The 22,094-nt window shown below is 43.3% G+C and overlaps 1 protein-coding gene across 9 annotated transcripts in view; it reads left to right on the forward strand.

The window, feature by feature from the left end:
- The window catches only part of COL4A4 (collagen type IV alpha 4 chain), a 189,358-nt gene that overhangs the window by 148,915 nt on the left and 18,349 nt on the right, over positions 1-22,094 (forward strand). For all 9 annotated transcript variants that reach the window (XM_041766907.1, XM_041766911.1, XM_041766905.1 and 6 more), the window contains 11 exons: positions 207-388; positions 1,419-1,482; positions 4,344-4,418; positions 8,736-8,843; positions 9,464-9,571; positions 15,299-15,370; positions 16,529-16,657; positions 16,750-16,863; positions 17,848-18,003; positions 20,284-20,391; positions 21,470-21,478. In XM_041766907.1, the coding sequence (XP_041622841.1) occupies positions 207-388; positions 1,419-1,482; positions 4,344-4,418; positions 8,736-8,843; positions 9,464-9,571; positions 15,299-15,370; positions 16,529-16,657; positions 16,750-16,863; positions 17,848-18,003; positions 20,284-20,391; positions 21,470-21,478 (1,125 nt within the window). The remainder of the gene's footprint in view (positions 1-206; positions 389-1,418; positions 1,483-4,343; positions 4,419-8,735; positions 8,844-9,463; positions 9,572-15,298; positions 15,371-16,528; positions 16,658-16,749; positions 16,864-17,847; positions 18,004-20,283; positions 20,392-21,469; positions 21,479-22,094) is intronic.

The following is a 22,094-nucleotide window of genomic DNA, read 5'->3' on the forward strand; positions in this document are numbered from 1 at the left end:
GAGTCTCTTCATGCCTTCCTGAGTCTCTTCCTGGAAGCTTCTTTCCCACTGAGGACCCAAACCATCACAATATGGCTTAGGGCAGGAACTAAGATTCCCCAAACCTTTGGCTTCATCTCCTAAATATAGGACCCAAACCCTCAGCCTCACTACTGCCCAGCCCAGGATTTCCTTGGAGAGGTTTGTAACACTTCCAACCCCATTAGGTGATAAAGGCAATCCAGGGATGCCGGGGAGGAGAGGAGAGCCTGGAAGATTCGGAGCACCTGGATTTCACAGAGGGGAGCCTGGGAGAACCGGGCAGCCAGGGCTTCCTGGCCCCCCAGGCCCCCCAGGCTCACCTGGGCTGAGAGGGATTATTGGTTTTCCGGGATTTCCAGGTGACCAGGTAAGTGACAGTCAGCTGGGGAGGGAAAAAATGATAAAACCCTTTTGCTTTCGAATGCCCATAAGTAGTTATAATCTGTCTATAAACATCATTGCCCTTTTACTGGGTTTTAGAAGGGAAGGGAAGAATGGAGCCTTCTGGAAAGCCATGATGTAACTATAATTTCTGGCAAGTGGTCATGCCTGTTTCTGCTGGTGGTTGAGAGAGTCACTCACTTCACGTACCAACCGCCCCTCCCAGCCTAGTTTAGACAGCTCCACAGAAACTTCCCTCATGACTGCTCGTTTATCAGAGTGAAGAGTTATCTGAAAAATAACCCAAATTATGGTTTCTTGTTTTTAAAGATTTTATTTATTTATTCATGAAAGACACACACAGAGAGACAGAGACATAGGCAGGCTCCTCGCAGGGAGCCCAATGTGGGATTCGATCCAGGACCCCGGGGATCACACTCTGAGCCAAAGGCAGATGCTCAACCACTGAGCCACCACGGGGTCCCCAAATTCTGGTTTCTAAGCCTTCCTGTCTGATTGCAGATATCACAGATTTTGCCGTAAATACCTTTGGTTTTTCATCACTATGAGTAAAATACCTCCCTGAGAAGCCAAGAGGTACAATATGTGTCTTAAGCCTACATCACAACTTCTAAAAGATGTATATAATTTGCTACCCATCTTTTGGAACCAAGTAGATTTTTCAAATTTTTGGTAAAAAAAAGTCTTCTAACAATATTTTACTTGGTATTAATTTGCTCATCTGAAACTTAAAACTCAAATTACGGGATACAGTTACTGTTTTGTAATCAAGAATAGAGAATTGGATGGAACCTGTTGGCACCTCTAATACTGGAGTTGTAGCAGCTTTTAAAAGCTAGACACATGGAGTAGTATGTCTGCAATGCACTTCTAATTTTCTTTACCACTGCAAATGTATGGAAATTGGTTATGGAAAGTTATAACTGGGTCATGTTATGCATATGTCATTTGTATTTGAAACCAAACTAAAGTCTTCTGTTTTGTTAAACTGTCAGGGTGAGCCAGGTTTTCCAGGGTCCCCTGGACTTTCAGGAATTGATGGAATGAGAGGACCTAAAGGTATGCTTTGGAAACACAGCAGCCACCCACCAAGTTCACAGTCCTGAGTGTTTGGAACATTGTGAGCACGCACATTTAGCACGAAAAGTAAAATACATCAAACAAACTATACATCCAAGGGGTTCTTTTTATCTTTATTTTTTAAGTTTTTTAAAAAAAGTTTTACTTAAATTCCAGTTAGTTAGGATACAGTGTAATATTAGCTTCAAGTGTACAATATAGGGACTCCACTTCCACACATCACCCGGTGCTCATCACAAGTGTGCTCCTTAATTCTCCATCACCTCCATCACCTCCATCCCCCCCCCCCCCCCCGCCCACCTCTCTGGTAACCATCAGTTTATTCTCTACAGTTAAGAGTCTGTTTCTTGGTTTGTCTCTCTCTCTCTCTCCCTTTTTCCTCTTTGCTCATTTGTTTTGTTTCTTAAATCCCACATATGAGTGAAATCATGTGGTATTTGTCTTTCTCTGACTAATTTATTTCACTGAGCAATACCCTCTAGCTCCATTCATATTGTTGCAAATGGCAAGATCTCATTCCTTTTTATGGCTAATAATATTCTAGTGTGTGTGTGTGTGTGTGTGTGTACACCCACATCTTCTTTATCGATTCATTAAATGATGGATGCTTGGCCTGTTTCCATAATTTGGTTATTGTAGGTAATGCTGCTATAAACATTGGGGTGCATGTATCCCTTTGAATTAGTATTGTATTTTTTGGGGAAATGAAATACACTAGATGGTAGGGTAGCTCTATCTTTAATTTCTTGAGGAACCTCCATACTGTTTTCCACAGTGGCTGCACCAGTTTGCATTCCCACCAGCAGTGCAAGAGGGCTCCCCTTTCTCCACATCCTTGCTGATACCTGTTGTTTCTTGTGTTGTTGATTTTAGCCATTCTGACAGGTATGAGATGGTATCTCATGATGGTTTTGATTTGCATTTCCCTGATGATGAGTGACGTTGAGCCTCCTTTCATGTATCTGTTGGCCATCTGGATGTCTTCCTTGGAAAAATGTCTGTTTGTGTCTTTGCCCATTTTTAATTGGATTATTCATTTTGGGGGATATGAGTTTCATAAGTTCTTTATATATTTTGGATACTAACCAAGGGGTTCTCTTTAGACTCTGCTAGATTGCTTGATAGTCATACACTCAAGACCCAAATTATCCATATTTGGCATTCAGGTCCAAGGGTACCAGATAGAGAATAGCATGCTTGTTGTACACAAGATCTCAGTGAGGGTCTCCCAGCAATCTTTGTAGTGACTGCCTCTCCATAAGTGACAGCTTGGGTACAAGGAGACCAGATCCACACTGGTGGGCAGTGTCTACCTTGGTCTGGAAGCCTTCTGCACCATGGAAGCTAATATCTCTTCTAAGGACTCCATAGATACGGCTTTTAGGGTCCCAGTGACAAGAGTCATAGGACATAGAGAAGGCTGGAGCCATGATTTCCCACCAGGTGTTAATATTTCACTTAAGAATGTCTGGGCCACATATAATTTACAGTTGAGTTATTTTTACCATAAGCCACGGGTCAGCAAGTGTGTTTTTTCGAGGGGCCAGATCACAGGTATTTTTGGCTCTGTGGTCTCTGTTGAAACTACTCAACTGTGCATGAAAGCAGCCAGACAAAATGCGAACCAGGGGTGTGGCTGTGTTTCATTAAAAATTTATTTACAAAAAGCTACAGGTTAGATTTGGCTTCATAGATCTTGGTTTACCTTGTGCCAAAAACAATGTTGCCTCATAACACAACTGGCATTCTACCTTAATCAGATTTCCAGGGAAACAGAAACACAGTTACCTGTGGGTAAAAATATTCTTAGAGAAAGAGAGGTTTCATTAACCCTTAATTCAAACAAGCAAACAAAAATCAGGATATCTTAAATTATGATGTTTGCATAAAACCTTTAACATTATTACTGTCCTTATATACAATTGGGTTAATAGCTTTTTTAAACCTACTTAAATATGATTCACCTTTTTAACCTTAGTTTTAACTTCACTATCTGTGAATTCACAGATTTGATGAACAGTGATATTTTACTTTAATATAAATGCAATGAATAACTTTAAAATATAAAGGAGTAGGGCCACCTGATTGGCTCAGTCAGGAGAGCATGTCACTCGATCTCAGGGTTGTAAGTTTAAGCCTCATGTTGGGTGTAGAGATTACTTAAAAATAAAATCTTTTTAAAAAGTGAAACAAAATATAAAAGTAATTAATGAATGACTAAAAATCTCCTCCCTCACCACCAACAAGCTTTGCATTTTGAGAGACATTCCATAAATAATACAACACTTGCCATAAGAAAAATGACCTGTGTACATTTACTCCTTCAGAAAGAATAACCTAGATGTCTTCTTCAGAAGTTACAAGTGGGGAAGCTCTCATATTTGAGTTGACACTGAGAGGATACCGGGTTGAGCTGCCTTGCAGAGAGCTTGAAATGTGCTTACTGCAGCTAGAACAGGGGAAATTTCTGGTTTTTGTTTCTAAAACACTAAGAATATAGATGCTCAGTGCCAAGTAATTGCCTAAATAGATACCTAAATTTAAAGCTATTTTAGGAAATTTAAAAATTCAAACCAATTAAGTTATAGTTGATGATTGTTACGAACTAAAAAAAAAAAGGGGGGTATGTGTGTGTGTGTGTGTGTGTGTGTGTATGTATTTAAATCACATCTTCTATGTTTTCATTTGTTCTTATGTAGGGAAAAACCCTGTTTTTCCAAAAATTCTTCTGGAATATTTGAAGATAAACTATAAAGACAAATATGACTGTTATTAAGTCACTTCTAAGAAATAAAATTAAGTTATCTTAAATAATGTATTATGCATTTTATCACTTACAGGAAGCAAAGGTGACCCTGCAAGTCAGTTCGGCCCACCTGGTCCAAAGGGTGAACCAGGTAGCCCTGGATGTCCAGGTATAGCTGAATGTTTTTCTTATTAAAACAATAAAGGATAGGGGCACCTGGGGGGCTCAGTCAGTTGACCGTCTGACTCTTGGTCTCAGCTCAGGTCTTGATCTCAGGGTCATGAGTTCAGGCCTTGTGTTGGGCTCCACACTGGCATATGGAGCCTATTTAACAAATAAACAAACAAAACAAAACAGAACAAAATGGGACGCCTGGGTGGTTCAGTGGTTGAGCATCTGCCTTCAGCTCAGGCCGTGATCCTGGGGTCCTGGGATCGAGTCCCACATTGGGCTCCCTGAGAGGAGCCTGCTTCTCCCTCTGCCTGTGTCTCTGCCTCTCTCTCTCTCTCTCATGAATAAATAATTTTAAAAAATTTAAAAAACAGAACAAAAACAAAAAAGAATAAATTACTTTGAAAAATAGAACAATTACTTTCTACTCTTATCCAGCAATAATTATATCAATATTTTCTTCCCTGTTTACACACATCTCAGAAGGATTATTTATACATATCTCCACCGCATCCTTGGCCTAGAAGGACATCAGGATTTTGTACCAGGGATTCTCAGTCTATTTCCACCATGGCTCCCATGACCTCCGATGGTGACCTAACAATCCATTCCCCTTGGCATGCCCAGATTTTGACATGGTCAAACATGATTATTGCAAGCAATTAAAAGCTGGACTACTTCACAATCTCTAGAATTATGAATGGTACATTAGCAATAACCACTCACACTGACCACAGCTTCAGGTCATCATTCCAACCCTTTTTTTCCCACTCAGAAAATCATATGTGAATGCCAGTGAGGAGTGCCATTGTTGAGGTATCATGGAATATCTCATTTACTGAATATGGACTTTACTAAAAACCAAACCAAAAAAAAAAAAAAAACACAAACCTCCATCACCAACAATGACTCTAAATTGTTCAAACGATTATCCTCTGTTTATCAGTGACAATTGACATGTGACATGTTATCCCTCAGAATGGGTTAGGATGTACTGCTCTCTTGCCTTCTGTTTGAGGCCCTGGCTGGCTACAGTACATGACCCACCATTGATGAAAGGTACATGCTTTTTAGCTTAGTAATTTTATTTGTAAGAATTTATATCACATCAGTGATCAGACAAGTGAATAAAGATACCTGCACAGGAGTATTCATTGCTTGGAAAGAAACCAATCACAAATGATGGGTTAGGGACGTATGCATGACCTCATTCAGCTGGTAGTGGATAGGTTAGACACAGGTTTGTCTTTAGATGGATCCCTTGTAAATAAAATATCTCGTATTAATAGTTTTGTGCATTTTATTTATTTGAGAGAGAGGACAAGTAGGAGGAGGGGCAGAGGGAGAGGAGAGAATCTCAAGCAGAGTCCCGACTGGGCACAGAGCCTGACACAAAGCTTGAGGTCATGACCCTGAGATCATGACCTGAGCTGAAATCAAGAGTCAGCCACCCAACGGACTGAGCCACTCAGGCGCCCTTATTTTGCACATTATCTTAAAATTCTCTTTGGCAATAGTCATGTTTCGTTATATACAATAGAAAGAATATCTGAGCAGAAATATGATCAGAAGTTTTTTGTTTTTTTGTCTTTTTGTTTTTTTATACCATAAGTTTGCTAAAATGGAAGTCTAACAGAAAAACTAGCTATTACACTTGCAAGAACTTTCTCACTCTCTTTCATATTGGTCTTTTAGCTCTGACATGGTCAAATAGAAATAGGTAATGTAGTATTTTAACCAAAATGTGCAGCTTATGTGTCCATTTGGAGGGGAAAATAGTTTGAGGTTAACATTGTGGGGGTTCATAATAAGTACCAGAGTGAGAAAGAAGCCTTAAGAAGGAAAATCATTGGTTCAAAGTCTCACTGTCCGTGTGGTCTTGGGCAAGTTGCTTACCATCTTTGTCCTCAATTTCCTCACCTGTAAACTGGCCCCATGCATAATTATAGGATTGTTCTGAGGATCAAGTAAGATTCCTTGAAAGCAGTTTGTGAACTGAAAATTCCACCTTTACTGGTATTTTTATGTAAATCATTAAGACACTAAGATTTTATAAGCTGCAACTAGTCCAAAATGGAGGCTTTTGAAATTACCTAATATTTTAAGTGAGAAATTATAAATCTAAGTCATTTTCCACTTAGGCTAACTTTTTCAAGAGAATTTGCCTTAGCGTGATTTCCCTGGTGTCCTGTGGTTATCACCATTTAAACTGTTCCCTTTCTCATGTGCCATAGCTTTAGCTTAAAACTTCTAAATTCCATCATATGTTATTCACCAGCACAGAGTTTACCTAAATGCACAATTTCCATTGACTGGGAAAAGCTGCATTGATTGAATTTGAATGAGCCCAATGAGAAGGCGTAAGGCATAGAGCTGCTACCTGTCTCAGGGGGTTTTAAATGATTATGCTGGGTTGCTACCTCCTCCTTCCAATTCAGCGAGAAAATACGGCACAGATGAACTCAGAAATTCTCTTCTTAATATGGATACAACTGGGGAGGCAAGCCTCAGGCTTTTCATTTGTAGAGGAGAAGAACACTGGCTTGCCTTTGCTGCGGGAATGTTTTTAGGGTAAATAAAATAACACACAGTGAGGCTCATAGATCTTAAATTCGATCAGGGAACAGGTATATACTAACACAGGCTTGTTTCATGTGTGTTCTAATAAATAATGACTGTGCCCCCATCCACGGGGTTGTAAATACAGAGACACATATTTTATTTGCAGATTCAACCGGCTAATTTCAGCACAGACTTTTGGGTTATGGTGTAAATCTGTACAGTATTAAAGTGAAACATTGTAAACAAACATGGGGAAATAGTCATCTTCTCTAGTAATCAAAGAAATGTAACTAGAGGAAGTCTGAAATATTCTTTTATTCTGACTGAATTAGCAAGAAAACAAGCCAACAAACTAATAAATCCTCAGTGAGCTCAGGGCATGCTCTTAGAGTTGCCATCTCAGGGCTGTAGCCAGTTATGAGTGGTGATGTGAGTTGGGGCAGCACTTACGCAACCTTTTGACAACCTCTGTCGAGAACAGAATGGTCTACTCTGAAAGACTAAACTAAACAGCAGCTGAACTGTTCTCTTTAAGTCTCTGTCCTGAAAAAGAGACTGTAGTCGATTTTTTTTTTCTTTAATTTAAGGGACGTAGCTACCAGATGTGATGTGTGGCTCTGGAATGAGACCCAGTGTGGACAAACCAGCTATGAAGGATATTAAGGGCACCGTTGGGAGAACTCAAGTATGGAATGAAGACTAGATGATATTAACGATTGGCCTTAATTTTCTTGGCCGTGATGATGTTATTTTGGCCATGTAGGAAAATGGTTTTTTCAGACATACCTCCTGAAATATTTAAGGATGGAGTTCCATGATGTCTGTGATTTACATTAAAATACTTCAGCATTTTAAAATGCACAAAAAAGAACCCAAATATTATACTCTGTTCCCTAGAAATTCTACTCCTAGGAATTTTTCCTGAGGAAATACCATAATATGAGAAAAATGGATTAAAATATATAAGAACGTTATGCGTAATAGCAAAGAGAAATGACTTGAATGGCCAATTGTAAGAGAAAATTAGATTAATTTGGTTAAAATTAACTCAATAAGCTATCAGCTGGTAATCTAAAAACGATAATTAGAGGGGTGCTGGGTGGCTCAGTCAGTTGAGTGTCTGACTCTTGGTCTCAGCTCAGGTCTTGCTCTCATGGTCGTGAGTTCAAGCCCCGTGTTGGGCTCCATGTTGGGCATGGCACCTACTTAAAAAAAAGACAACAAACCAAAACAATAATTAGAAAAATAATAGCAAATTTGGAAAATTACTTATAATACAGTTTTAATTTTTAAAAACCAGAATATAAAATTGTGGGTCTTATTTGGGCATTGTTATACACATAAAAATTGAGTTTTTTTTAGAGATTTATTTATTTGAAAGAGAGAGAGCAGGGGGAGGGGCAGAGGGAGAGAGAGAGGGAGTCTTAAGCAGACTCTGCACTGAGCCCAGAGTCCCATGTGGGGCTCCACCCCATAGGCCTGAGATCATGACTTGAGCTGAAACCTAAGAGTTCGATGCTTAACCAGCTTCACCACCCAGGCATCCCTACCATGAAAAATTGTATTAAGGTGGTAGGATATAAATTTTTTGTTTTCAACTTTTCCTTGCTATTATCTTTTCAACAGAAACCTTGTAAATGTAGACAAGTACTAATAGAAAAGAATGGCAAGGGCTGAAGTTGGAGGCTTTATAGATTTACCACCTCAGAAACCAATCCACAATTACTCAGATGTTGGATCTTTCTTTCTTTAGGACATCCTGGAGCACCTGGAGAGCATGGCTTGCCCGGTGTTCAAGGGCTCAGAGGACCACCTGGAAGGCCAGGATTACCTGGCTCCTCCGGACCACCAGGGTGTCCAGGTATCTTGAAAGGAGCCTGGAAGCTTCCAGGCACTCATCTACCTTCTGGTGTATCAGAAAGAGCCAACCTTCCCTTGAACCCAATTTCAGAAGTGACTCTGCCCCTTCCCAGACCTGTGACTTTGGACAAGTCACTCAGACCTACCCATCCCTCACCTGTGGGTCAGAGCTAGTGCAGTACCGCCGGGTTGGTCTGGAAGTAAACCAAGACAAGACCTGTTAAGAGCCTAGCAAGGTGCCAGCCACAAAGTGAGGGGCTGACAGATAAAAACTCCTTTCCATCCCTCCTTAATCCCCCTGCCATTCGGATGCTGGTTTTCTTTTTTCTTTTAGACTTAAGGCAAATATCACACACACAACACTTTTATGGCTCCTCCTCCTGCCGATTCAGTATATAGTGAACATTTAAAATTGTAATTGGCGACTTTAATCACCCCAAAGTGTATTTGCTCCATCTGAGGTTAAGTGTATTTTTCTTTTTAGGGTTGGGAGGTCTAGGGGATAAAAGTGATAAGACAGTTTTCCCAGTTACTCACCTGTTAAGAACACAGATGACCTTCCCCCGTTAAGGTAACTCATATATCATCTGGGTGTCTGCAGAACCTCCCTCTCGTCCTCAGGTAATCAAGGAATGCCTGGGCTGACAGGGCCTCCAGGAGAAACAGGGGATCCTGGGCCAAGAGGCATGATGGGAGATCCAGGGCCACCAGGTCTTCCAGGAATAAAAGGTGAGTGCAAAGGAAGCCCCACCCATGAGGACAAATTGACTGTATTTTGGCGCCAAGTGAGTGCCACTGCTCTTGGTCACAGCTCCTTCCGCTTTCCTAGAGATGCCCATTAGCTCCTTCCTCTTCTCTCTCACTCAGAGCTTCAGGCGGTGCATCTAGGTTCTCCACCCACCTTCTACCAAAATAATGGTGCTGCTATTTTTGAGAGCATTTCCCCCAGTGTTTTCCATACTGTTCAGGCCTCTTCACGTAATCTCACCTTAGATAGTTAAGTTCCTATTATGTTCTAGTTTGTGTGTCAGACGCTAGGTTTGCAGTTCTGAGGACAATAGATCCTACCTTCATGGATATCACAGTGCAGTAGGGGAGACGTATTAAACACATATATGTAAATAAATCTATATTTACATAGATAACCTTAGATAAATTTATGTAATTTATGTAATTTTAAATTTATGTAAATAAATCTATATTTACCAATTGTGAAGAGTGGAAGGAAAAAAATAAAAATACTATGGAGAAAAAGTTACCAGTATTCATTATCTGTGTTAGATAAAGAAACACTTTTTCTTGGTTGACTGTTTGGTCCTTCTGAGTAATAGTAAACTGGTTATAAGTTTGGTTACAATAATAGCATATATCACATTTATTTATTATTAACAAATCTTCATGCCCCTCCATTCCTCCATGGTACTTATTCTTCTTCAGTCCATTTCTTCTATTTTAGGAAAAAGCAAAAGGTTTCTCCTGGGTGTTTTGTATATACTTCTAGCGTAGCACCTACGTTGTATACATTTGTATGTTTAGAGATCTTTCTCACCAAGTAGAATATGAATCTTATATCCTTGGCCCAAGATAGATACCCAGTAAGTCTACTGGATGGTTATTGTAAGTACTTTTAAATTCACAAATAAATTGATAAATAGAGGAATGGACAAGTAGAAGAATGGATAACTTAACTAGAAGCTGTGAAGTTGAGGGTCTTTGCTCGAATGAGCAGATGAAGGGTCAAGCCCTATGTGGTAGATTTCTGTAACTAAGCTCCTCTGTCTCCTCCTTCCTTCCCTTACCTTCTGCTAGTTGACTCATCCATATACTAAATTTTGGTCAAATGAAAATTACCTCCATTCAAAAGAGTTGAAAACCCCTCCTTTGGGCTTAAGTGTTTTACGGTTTTGAAAATCCAAATTAAAATTTTCCACACTTTCATCTCTCCCCTCACCAAATAGCTTTCAAATAATTTTTGTCTTCCAACACGCAGTAGTGTGGTGTGTATTATCTGGTACAATTTTGCAGAGAGGGAGGCCCTTTATTTTGGAGAATTGGTGCACTTATGTTTTTCCATGTGGCCAAAAATGATTTGTCTTCTGGTTCTCATCATTAAACAAGTCACCTTTTACTCTTCTCTCTCTTCATTGGCATTTAGTGTCAAGTCCAGTGATTTGTGATAAATTTAGGATCTCAAGCAATGTAGTAATTTTTTTTTTTTTTGTATAAAAGTTTATCAAGTGACTATAGCTGTTTGCTGTCACTGGAAATCGCTATAGGCCTGGTTGGGTGTTCTCTGACACTTTTTTGAGTCTCTAAAAGATAAAACTGGTGAAAAACCAAAAAAAAAAAACATTTCCATTATTAACCACTCTTACTGCATTTCCCCTTTTTCCTACCCGCCTCGTTTAATGAAAATAGCAAGAATTTTCAAACATCTTGGTGCCGTAACAATATACACCCAGTTTGGCTAAAATGACTAGGCTCAAGTTACTGTTGTTGACTTGTCCTGCTCTTGAATGAGTTTGCGTTTATTACATAATCTCAATATACTAGGTTATTAAAAAACTAACAGCCAATGATGTTGATTGAGTAACAGAATTACTCGAAAAATAATCTCCAACCAGCTCAGAGTTCTGTGCTATAGAATAATGAGTTTGTGAAGAGAAGGTGAGGAAATAAATATGTCAACCCAAATATTCATACTAGCAATCAGACGACTGCTGCAGTGGTGCTTCCTGACCATGCAGTGACACTGTTTCGCTGCAAACAGCCCAATGAACACCCAGTCTTTAAAAAAAAAAAAAAAAAACAACAGAAAAACAGAGCCATGAAATACATTCCTAAAAATTAAAATGTCCACAATATAAATCCATTGTTGCAGTTTATCATGCTGATATAAAAATGAACTGCACTCCAGCAGAAACACTTTGATCTGAGAAACTAAATATTTAAAGTATGTTCTAAATAAGTCAAGGGGACTGATTATCTTGTTTGAACAAACCAGCTGTTGAACTCAAAAAGTTGTTTGCTCTGCAGGAACGGGCCATATGGATTCTGGGTCCTGCTTGGGTTCGGTCAGATTCAAACTCTAACTTAAACATATGCTAAAAATGGCTTGATTTGTAGATTTAAATTTTCAAGCACACGTGCCCTCTAAAGGGAAGACACTCAGTTCCTAGTTGGGCATTCATGAGCCTGGAGTAATGAAAACCTAGAGACAACTGTCTGTTCCATGACAAGCACTGTAAAGATGTGGATTGGGTTGGTTTGGCTGGTGGCAAGCCAAAGGTGACCTCAGAAAAAAGGCACCTCAACATGTCTTTTATCTGGAAAAAAATGCCATGCACCTTACAGCAGTGAACATTATGGAAAAGCTCTTTTTTTCCCCCCCTTCTATGCCAAGGGGAGTGTCTCTTCCGGCCCTGCCCCCACAGCACTTACCACTCCTCATGTAATTACCCATTTGTCCTATCAGGTCAGGGATTATTTCTCTCTTGCTATTGTCTTGTCAGCAGCTGTCACTGAGTACATTTGGGGACTGAAGCTCCCCCGGGTTAGGAGAACATGTCTTTATGCTCTTGTGCCTCTCCTTAGTAGGCCCTCATGTAGTTTCTGAATTAAAAAAAAAAAAAATATATATATATATATATATATATTAAATAAGATATATATATCTTATTTCAGATTCTGTTTTGTTAAGTTTTCAAAATTTCCCCCCCTTTATCTATAGTTATGTGGGTCCCTTTCTCCTCAGTGTTCACGTTCAGGTGACCAGCTGTCTCGCTTTCCCTGGGACCGAGGGGTGCCTCAGGATGCAAGAGCCAGCAAAATCCCATATGAACAGGGGACAAAGTGGTCACCCCTTTAAAAATATAAACCTGTACAGAGGCCACGGTGGATAGAGTGGCATTTGCAGACTGTAGAACAAAAGAAAACCTCCGTGGGGGGAACCCGGTGTCAGAGTGGGCCAGCTAACCCTGGATGGAGGCTGTGATTCCCATTAGGGCTGGAGCAGGGGGTTCCCTTGTCTGACTGGGGGGAGAGAGCCCCCAGGCCCATGAGTGTAGCGAGGTGCAGCCTTACATGAAGGTTGTGAAGCAGGAGGACAGCCAGCGAGGTGAATAAAAAAATCCTCATTACCGAGGAATGTGCTTTGTTGGCCTAATTGCCTCTCATCGGCACTGTGTATATTTTATGCATGAACAACTTTCTGATTTAGAGATGGGGTTGATAAAAAAGCTTTCAGTAAAAAGGAAAAATTGCCCTTAAAATCCTACCCAGATGTAGCTGCATTCAGTTGAGAAAGATAACATTGGGTCAGTTAAGGGTCGGCCAGTTCAACAATGGTGAGGGGCTGGGCCCGTGACAGCCCGGGATCTGGACGTGTTGATGAGACAATGGAGAGTTGGCAGGAGCTGAGACATTCCACCCTAGTGGAGTCCCCCAAGCCATCAATCTTGGTGGCTTCAGCTGGAGATCAAAACACATTGAAATAGCAAAGTGTTCTCAAAAAATTTATTATCATTTCAGATAGATGGCAATAAATATCCAGATTTGGCGGATGAAGAGGGTCTGAGTGTTCTTTTGGTGCAAACTTGAAACGTTGGCTCATTAAGAGGAAAGAGGGTTGAAAAATAAACTCAGCCAGAACTGTTAAAAGTGGTTAGGAAATAAGAGCTTGAGGGAAAAAATAAGGGTGCGTTCCCATTTTGGGGAGGGCGGGGGATGAGAGAATAGGGCTCATCTGCACCAAAATCTAAAGTTTGAGTTTAAAAATAGACTAACGCTCCATTTCAAGTACGGATAATAAATAGAATGGAAGTAGCTAAGTGTGCCATCTTTTAGTAAGAAGCCCACAGAGGACTTGCATTAATGCCTAGATAATAATTAGCACTTAAATTATTTATACCCAAAGGGATGCCTCTAACTTCACCAAATCTTATTCCCCCCATAAACCTATCAAAGAACGTAACGTGCAAACAGAAGCTGTACTTCCTCCTTCCCACAGCTTTCTCTTCACCCATTCACGCCCTGGCCTTCCCGGTGGCACGTTTTCTCATCCACTCATCCATGCATCCACTCGCTCATTCAACAAACACCTATTGAACCCCAACCTTGTGTCAGGACACATGCCAAATGGGGGTATGGGATGTCTAATAAGGCTCGATCTTGCACTCAATTAATTTACCCAAAGTAATCCAGTCCCCAAAGACAGGCACCAGCATAAAGGCGAGAGAGGTTTGTGTAGGTGTCATGGGGTAGCTAAGGGGCATTTGACGTGTGCCAGGGTGTTATGATTGCAACTGACAGGGACGTGGCCCTAAACCAAGTGAAGGGCCTGCTGGCTCGTAGCCTTTGATGAAGATCCACCAATGAATCTGGAAGGTCATCAGGTTTTGCCAGGGGCTGAGGAGAAGATTCTTTCCCGCAAATCAGTGAGACAAGACATGTATGAATCACCTGGTGAGGGAGGGCTCAGCTCCTGGGAAATGTTCTGAAGGTATCAGTTGTGTGCCTTCTTCTCTTCTGTCCCTCCCTCCTTCCCTCCATCTGTCCCTCTACTCTCTCCCTATAAATCTGTACACCTGTGTGAGTATGCTGTATGTGATGATGTAAATGTATTATGGGTATTTTAAGGATTTATATGTTTATGAATCTATAGATTTATAGGTATTTGTGTTCAGTGACAACTTACATAAAATCAGGCTGGTAGATGTCTCCTTGGAGAACTCTACTGATGCCTGGCAGAAAGACATCATACCTAATTACAGAGACTGGAGTCTTCAGCGATCGTTATGAAATAAATTTAGTTTCAGTAAAGAGGCATCAGAGCGGTTCATTTTGAAAGAAGTAGTGGCAAAGACATAGCACCAGCCGAACTTGCCCTGCAAGCCTCTTCTTTCTAAGGGGTACGGTACTTGAAGAAAAGTTGGGTCATGTATTTCCCCAGTTTGCCACAGGCCCCACCTGTCCTTATTGTCTTACTCCCTTTACCTGACTAGATCTCGAAGAAATTAGTATCCACAGACCATGGTGGAGTGGACAGGTCCTGGGCCTGGGAGGAAGGAGGCCTGGGTTTGCTCCAGGCCAATCTTTCTTCTCTCTCTAGGATGGTTTCATTGTCATAGAACCTAAGGTCCCTTCCTACCCCTAGATTCAGTAATTCTAGTCTCTATCTGGATAGAGATGTCCACAATATGGTCATAAACCAAGAGCAGTATGTTAAAACCGAAGAAATGTGTTAAACTGTCTTGCAAAAAAAATGTCCTTCGAATGAGTGTGTTAAATAATAGCCACTGGCCTGGATTTAGCCTTGATAATGACATCTAGGCAGTGAGAACTCACGGCCCTCTCCTGGGGATTCCACTGGTGGCCATCAGTGAATCATCCCCAGTGGCCAGTGAACTTCCACACCTGGTCTTCCCTGGCGGGTCACAGGCCTATGATGTGTTTCAGGTCCCTCCGGGTCACCGGGTCTGAATGGCTTGCATGGTTTAAAGGGTCAGAAAGGAGCCAAAGGTGCTTCAGGTAAGAGGAAATCCTTTGCGAGAGATTGAACTGCGATCAGCAGACGGTGAGAGGCTGCTGGGATTCCTTCACTGCACACGATCGGGGTGCCGGACTGAGAAGCTGGCTTAGCTTAGAGACACAGCCTTGGACTATTATTAGGACTGGAGATGACTTATATAAAAAAGGACCCCTGAGAAAACCCAATTTAAGAAAGAATGGCTGGTTAACAGTGACTTCTGTTGGTGTTGCTTGGGACTGTTTCTCTGCTAAAGATTCATTTATCTTTTTAAAGATTTTATTTATTTATTCATGAGAGACACACAGAGGGAGGCAGAGACACAGGCAGAGGGAAAAGCAGGTTCCCTGCAGGGAACCCCATGCAAGACTCGATCCCAGGAACCCGGGATCACGTCCTGAGCCAAAGGGAGATGCTCAACCACTGAGTCCCCTGGGTGTCCCTCTGGTATTTTAACATAGTGGATGTTTGTTGCTTTAGTGTCTCAGCAAAACAGCTCACAATCAGACGAGGCAGCTGGAATCAGACACGGAGTTTTGAGGGTCTTTGGGTGGCGGATCGGATTGTTGGGCCGCCAGGTTTGATACTGTGGCTGGAGTGAGACTGAATCTTGATACAGTTTGGAAGGCCAAGAGTTAATGTAGGGCACATAGGATTCACTTTAGTGGCTCTTCCAAAGAGTCTGGTGAAATGGGTGCCTCCCCCAAGAAACCAGTGATGTTCTCGCTTTTCAGGATGAAACTCCGCAATGGTTGGTTGTTATCTCCATGCTAATCCCCACCTTACATTTCAAGCCAGTGTATTCATAGTTACTTATTGCTGGATCTCATTTGGGGTCTCATGCTTTCTGGGATAGAGGTTGGAACACTGATACACTGTTGTGGGTTTTTGTGTGTGTGTGTGTTTGTTTTTTTGTTTTTTTTTTTTAATCTGGGAAATAACCATAAAACGAACCCATGGCTGATGGGGTGTAAGCAGTGATGACCACCGACCCAGGGAGGGCTTTGCAGCCTTTAGGGCCCCACCGCTGCAGCAGGTGGTTGGTCTCAGCACAACCGGCTGTGTCCCTGTCACCCTGTTTGGAGACAGTTTTTCTCCAGGAGCCACAACAGGGACCAAGAGGGAGAAGACGCCGGACTAATGCTGTTTCCCTCATCAAGGTTTGCACGAAGTGGGCCCACCCGGTCCAATGGGCCTACCTGGGCTGAAAGGGGAGCCGGGAGACCCTGGGAGCCCGGGAATTTCTGCCCCAGGCCTTTCTGGAGAAAGAGGCCTCCCCGGCCCCCCAGGTAAGAAGCGGCATGCTCTGCCCCTCTCTCAATAACTAAATCAAAACCTTGCAAATGGGACGAGGCTGACAACTGACCGTGTCCCTCCTCAGGGAAACCTGGAGCCCCTGGTCCTGCAGGTGCCACAGGAAGAGCTGCTGAAGGTCATGTTCCTGACCCAGGTCCACCCGGAGATGTGGGTCCTCCTGGCCCCGATGGTCCGAGAGGTATGGGACAATCCCGGCAGGGGGTGGTGGAGGCTTTCCGTGCAGGCCCCCGGCTCTGGAGGGACGTAGGACCAGACGGAGCCAGAGCTGAAGGCCCTCAGCAGCGCCGTCAACGCGGCAGGTGGCCGAGGTGGGAGTGCGGGCGGCGGGCTGTCCCTGGCCGGGGCGGCTCTGTGCACCGCCTCCCTGGGGACACAGGTGGCCCTCGGCAGGGCCTGCGCGGCGGCAGCGGGACCTCTGGGTCCCGGGCACCTGCCACCTTAGCCGCCACCGCCAGCGTGACCATGCCCGGGCCTGGCACTCGCAGCACAGAGGCCCCCAGGGGCTGCTCGCAGGACACGCCGTCCCTCCGAGCACGGGGCAGGGACAGAGTGGGCGCCCGGGGGATCGCGGAGGGTGGCCCCAGGCCCCCAACCACAGCTCCCTCGCAGGCCCACCCCAACTGCCTTAAGTCTTCAGGCCGATCATCAGGGTGGGCTCAAGTATTATGCGATTCTATTTTTGGCTGAGAAAAATTAAAACGCTCCCAAATACCCTAGGCGGTATGAGAAGCTGAGGGGGAATCGAATTCGGGCTCACCTCGTGGGTGTAGACGCCTGTTTTCAAATAGAGTTGAACGTTTAATTGAGCGAATATTCCTCTTCCATCACCAGATTTTCTCCAAAGCCTTTCATCTGTGTCAGTTCGCCCGTCTGTCCTTCTGTCCGTCCATCCATCCGTCCTCTTACCCGATATTAAGGCAGTGGGATGACAATGCAAAGAAAAGCCACTTGTCTAACGGTTACTAACAGGCCACTTACGCCACCGCCCAGCTCGGGCTCCGCGAGACAGTCTCTGTTGCACTCCCGACACCGCGGGCTTTGTCCTTCTAATTCCCTTCATCTCTCGCCTGCATTCACTTCCTTTCCTTAGAAGCTCTCAGGCGGCCAGCGGACACGTTGGTCTTTGACTGAAAGAAGCTTTTTGCCTCCTCCCCGCGGTCAGGAGCGCCCGGGCCCCCAGGCCCCCCCGGGAGCGTTGACCTTCTGAGAGGGGAACCAGGAGACTGTGGGCCGCCGGGGCCTCCAGGTCCCCCGGGCCCACCCGGCCCTCCAGGACACCAAGGCTTCCCAGGATGTGATGGAAAAGACGGCCAGAAAGGTAGGAACGCAGGTCGTTTCTCAAGTCGGGCATGAAGACCCTTGCGGTCCCTCCCTTCGGGGCCTGGGCTTCTGCTCCAGCACCGGGGAGCTCTCCTTTCCCATGGACAGAGTCCCTGCATCCCAAAGTGCATTCCCTGACTCTCCCAAAGAGTCCGAAGGCTCGGGTGATGGTTGGACGTGTAAGGGGAAGAAACACAAGTTCATCCTCATGAACCCTGATGAAACACACCTGATGGTCTAAAGACCCGAACTGAACAACAGAAATAGAACACGAGCTACCCACGTAACGAAAAGGTGTGGTAGCCTCATGCTAAAAAAGTAAAGAGAGGGATCCCTGGGTGGCTCAGTGGTTTAGCGCCTGCCTTCGGCCCAGGGTGTGACCCTGGAGACCCGGGATCGAGTCCCGCATCAGGCTCCCTGAATGGAGCCTGCTTCTCCCTCTGCCTCTCTCTCTCTCTCTCTCTCTCTCTCTCTCTCGAATAAATAAATAAATGAAATCTTTAAAAAAAAAAGTAAAGGGAAATAAGTGAAATGAACTCCGATATTTCCTTCGACATAATATATTCAAGTGTTACCACTTTGGCATATTGTTGTTGATATAAACTGTCAGTTATGCAACAATCAGGGCCGTTTGTACAAACCTGGTTTTTCCCCCAGGTAAGACATCGTCCTCCCCAGCTTTGAAGTCTGGTGCGTGTTTCATTATTTACAGGACAGCCCAGTTTGCACGTGCCAATTTCAAGGGTTCAGGAGCCACATGTGGTTAGTGGCTGCCGTACTGGACAGTTCTGTTCGAGATGGTTGATCTTGTCTTTTTATATTCGTGAGACAGTCTCCATTATTGAATCCCCCCACTTTTTAAAGCTGAAATGTTTTTTAAGTCATTTTTTTAAAAAATCTAATTTGCTAATACTTAACTGTTAGTTTTTGGTCACCAGGATTTCAGAGAGTTATTCATTTCATAGCACTTTTTCTTGTCGAAAAGGGACCAAGAATGGTTTTCCATTTTAATTCCCTTATGTCATAGATAAGGAAGCTGGATACCAGAGAAGCAACTGTCAAAGTCTGCCCAATAACTGGCTCCCTGCCTAACTTCTGAACCAAATAGGAAATAAAGCAAAAGATTAGGGAAAAATGAAGGCCAAAATCACCACAAGGCTGCCGTGACTAAGTGCAAATGGCATCCCTGTAATGGTGCAGTACGCAACCTGCACAACAGTACACAACAACCCTCTTCAACTTCATTAGCAATGAAATCAATTTTAGAGAATGTGGCTTATATCTGCAGGTATGTGGGCTTCCAGTTCCTAAACCCCAGAATTGGACAGACACGCTAGCATGCCAGTCACCAAAAGGAAGGAGGAGGCTCGCTGGACAACCTTGTTCCTTTTCCAAATAAGACACTCCTTCTTCCTAGTTGCTACTCTAGAGAATGAACCGCCACCTGGAAATATTCTTTAGGATTGGGAAGACAGTATGTAGTGTAAGTAACAGTGACCAACAAAAGGATATACAAAGACTTAGAAGTACTGATGAAACCATAAAGCGTGCTGCTTGACTCCCAGTCCAGGGGGCATATGGTCCAAAGAGTGTTTACCTTCAGCTTACCTTTTCAGACTTAGTGGGAAATACTTAATCTATTCCACAAACACTTATTAGGCCCCTACGGGATTCTAACTGTGAGCAGGTTTAAACAGGGTCCCCACTCTTACTCGGCATAGTTTCATGGGGGGAAGACAGACATTCACACCAAAGGATCCAGGGATAGAAACTGAGGCAGGTGCTTCAAGTAGGGGACACTCTTCTATGATAGCATGATAAGAGCAGGTGGGATTGGGATGGGGTCCCAGAGGGGGCTTCCTCCGAGGAAGGTGAGGCTGGCTGGGCTCTCTCCGGAATGAGGCCCTGCTGGGCGCCGAAGAAGAGAAGGGACACTGCGAGTAAGGCCCTGAGCTGCTGGCCTTCCTGGTTTTCCCTTCGCTTCTGGTCCCCTGTCTCTAGAGAAAGTTCAGGATGACAGGGCTTTTCATTCTACTTTGGTCTTATCTCCATCATGAAACCAGTTCCCTTCATCCTTTTGACAATGCTGCGTTTCCTTCAGCCAGAGACAGCTCCTCACAGCTTTGCAGAAAAAAGTGAGAGACTCATCCGGATTCTCAGGCTGACTGTGCCCTGAATTTTGTTGGAGTGAATCTCTGGGTTCAGTCCACCAGACTGTTCTTATCTTGATGCTGCCTCATTCCAGGGCCCCGTCTTTACGTCTTTATGTTCCTTTTAGGACCAATAGGATTCCCGGGGCTTCAGGGGCCTCCGGGACTTCCTGGGCTCCCTGGGGAGAAGGGTCTGCTGGGCATTCCAGGCCGGCGAGGGCACCCCGGTCCTCCAGGTAAGCTCCTCGTGCCTAGTGATCTCCCCCAGCAGCCTGCAGACAGCCTTCTGTTTCGGTATTAACCCTGTGGGTCGACTGGAAGCTCATAATTATTCCGAAATTGCCTGCGACTTCGAAGGGGTTAAGCTGTATTTATTTCAGACCTCAAGACACAATCTGATGTTCGATAAACTAATATTTATTATTAGAACGAGTGGGTCTGCACATTAGGAGTTGATTTTACATACAAGATTTCTGAGGTAAATGAATCTGTGTCCGCTCACACGAGAGGCAAAGAGTGATTCGATCACTGTATGTGAGGCCCCTATTCATTTCTGTCCCTGAACTCCTGCTGATTTTCCTGGATATTTTTTTTAAACTTCTCCCGTGAAGTACAGTAGTTCCTACGAAGACGGACAGGCTATTCAGTGCCAGCTCAGCATTGAACACGTTTTCATCAGAGGGTCAAAGTAAGCCAAGGAGGAGTTGGAAGGGCAAACAGACATGCGTATTTGAGACTCGCAGAAGTAATATCTCTTGAGATCCTAAATCCACAGCACGGTAATGTGGTGTCCGTTCAGAGTATTTTGCAATCTCCTAAATGAGCGCTGTGGTCCGAAGAATAAACAGATTGCCCTGGTTTATGATGGATCGGAGAACTACATGAGCAAGAGCTTATACTTGGATTCATCTCCTATTTCCTCTCTGGGCCTAACCTATAAAACTTGGCTAAATAATATGAAACTTTCAGAAGCCTGCCAATGAACAGAATTTCTCTATATGTTGAATTAGGGCATATTTGCTGTACAAAATCAACTGAAATTTTGTATCGTGCAAGAGAGCTTCATGTCACGTTTTTCTGGATGTGCAAGCTCTATTACTAAAGCAGAGCTGTTCTTGTCACTGACATGGATGGGGACTTAGTTATGTAAATAAGATGCCATCCTTCTGCTCATCATTGATGCCATCCTCAAAGTATTATGTATAATTCTCAAATAACCGATTTCGCTTTTGTCCTAACTGACAAATTTAAAATCTCTTTCCACCGTCTGAAAATCGTCGCGCGGCTTCATTTTCCGACTTTGGATCTCTCCAGGTTCCAGAGGTAAGCACTACAGTAAAATTAATAGTTTCCTCTAAAATCTGGCTTCTACTTATTTCTGTGCTGGCCTTTTTCACTGTACTTGTGAGTTATGCTTTGTTACGTTTTCATAGATGGGGCGCTGTAATTATATGAGGCTTCAGTGCCTCGGCTTCCTCATTACAGATACAGTAACCCCATATTAGAGCGTCCTAAAGCCGAGTCTCATTATAGGTTGTCAGGACAGAGTAGACACTCAGCTTACATAATTTCAATTCAGGCCCAGAGCGTGAGCGCTTTCTCTGTCAAATGCTGCAGAGCATACCAGTGTTAAGTTTCTTTTATAAATTCTGCGATATAAATACATAGAACGTCCCTAAAATAAGTAGTATCAACAGCATGAAAAGATAGGTCCTTCACACCCAGTAAGGGGCTGTGACAAGGTTTTCCCATAATATCGAAGTCCATTTTCAAAGAGCAAATTTCCTTGTGTGTTACAATGAAAATGCTATTCTTCTTTTCAACTAAGTGTTCGCTTGCCCCTCCACAATGCCAAGCAACATATTATTTTGTGTCTGGGGTTTTCAAAGAGAGTGAAAAGAGTTTCTTAAAAGAAGAAAAGCGGCACAGTGAGCGCACG

This window comes from Vulpes lagopus, chromosome 8, assembly GCF_018345385.1.
Source record: "Vulpes lagopus strain Blue_001 chromosome 8, ASM1834538v1, whole genome shotgun sequence".
NCBI lineage: Eukaryota > Metazoa > Chordata > Mammalia > Carnivora > Canidae > Vulpes > Vulpes lagopus.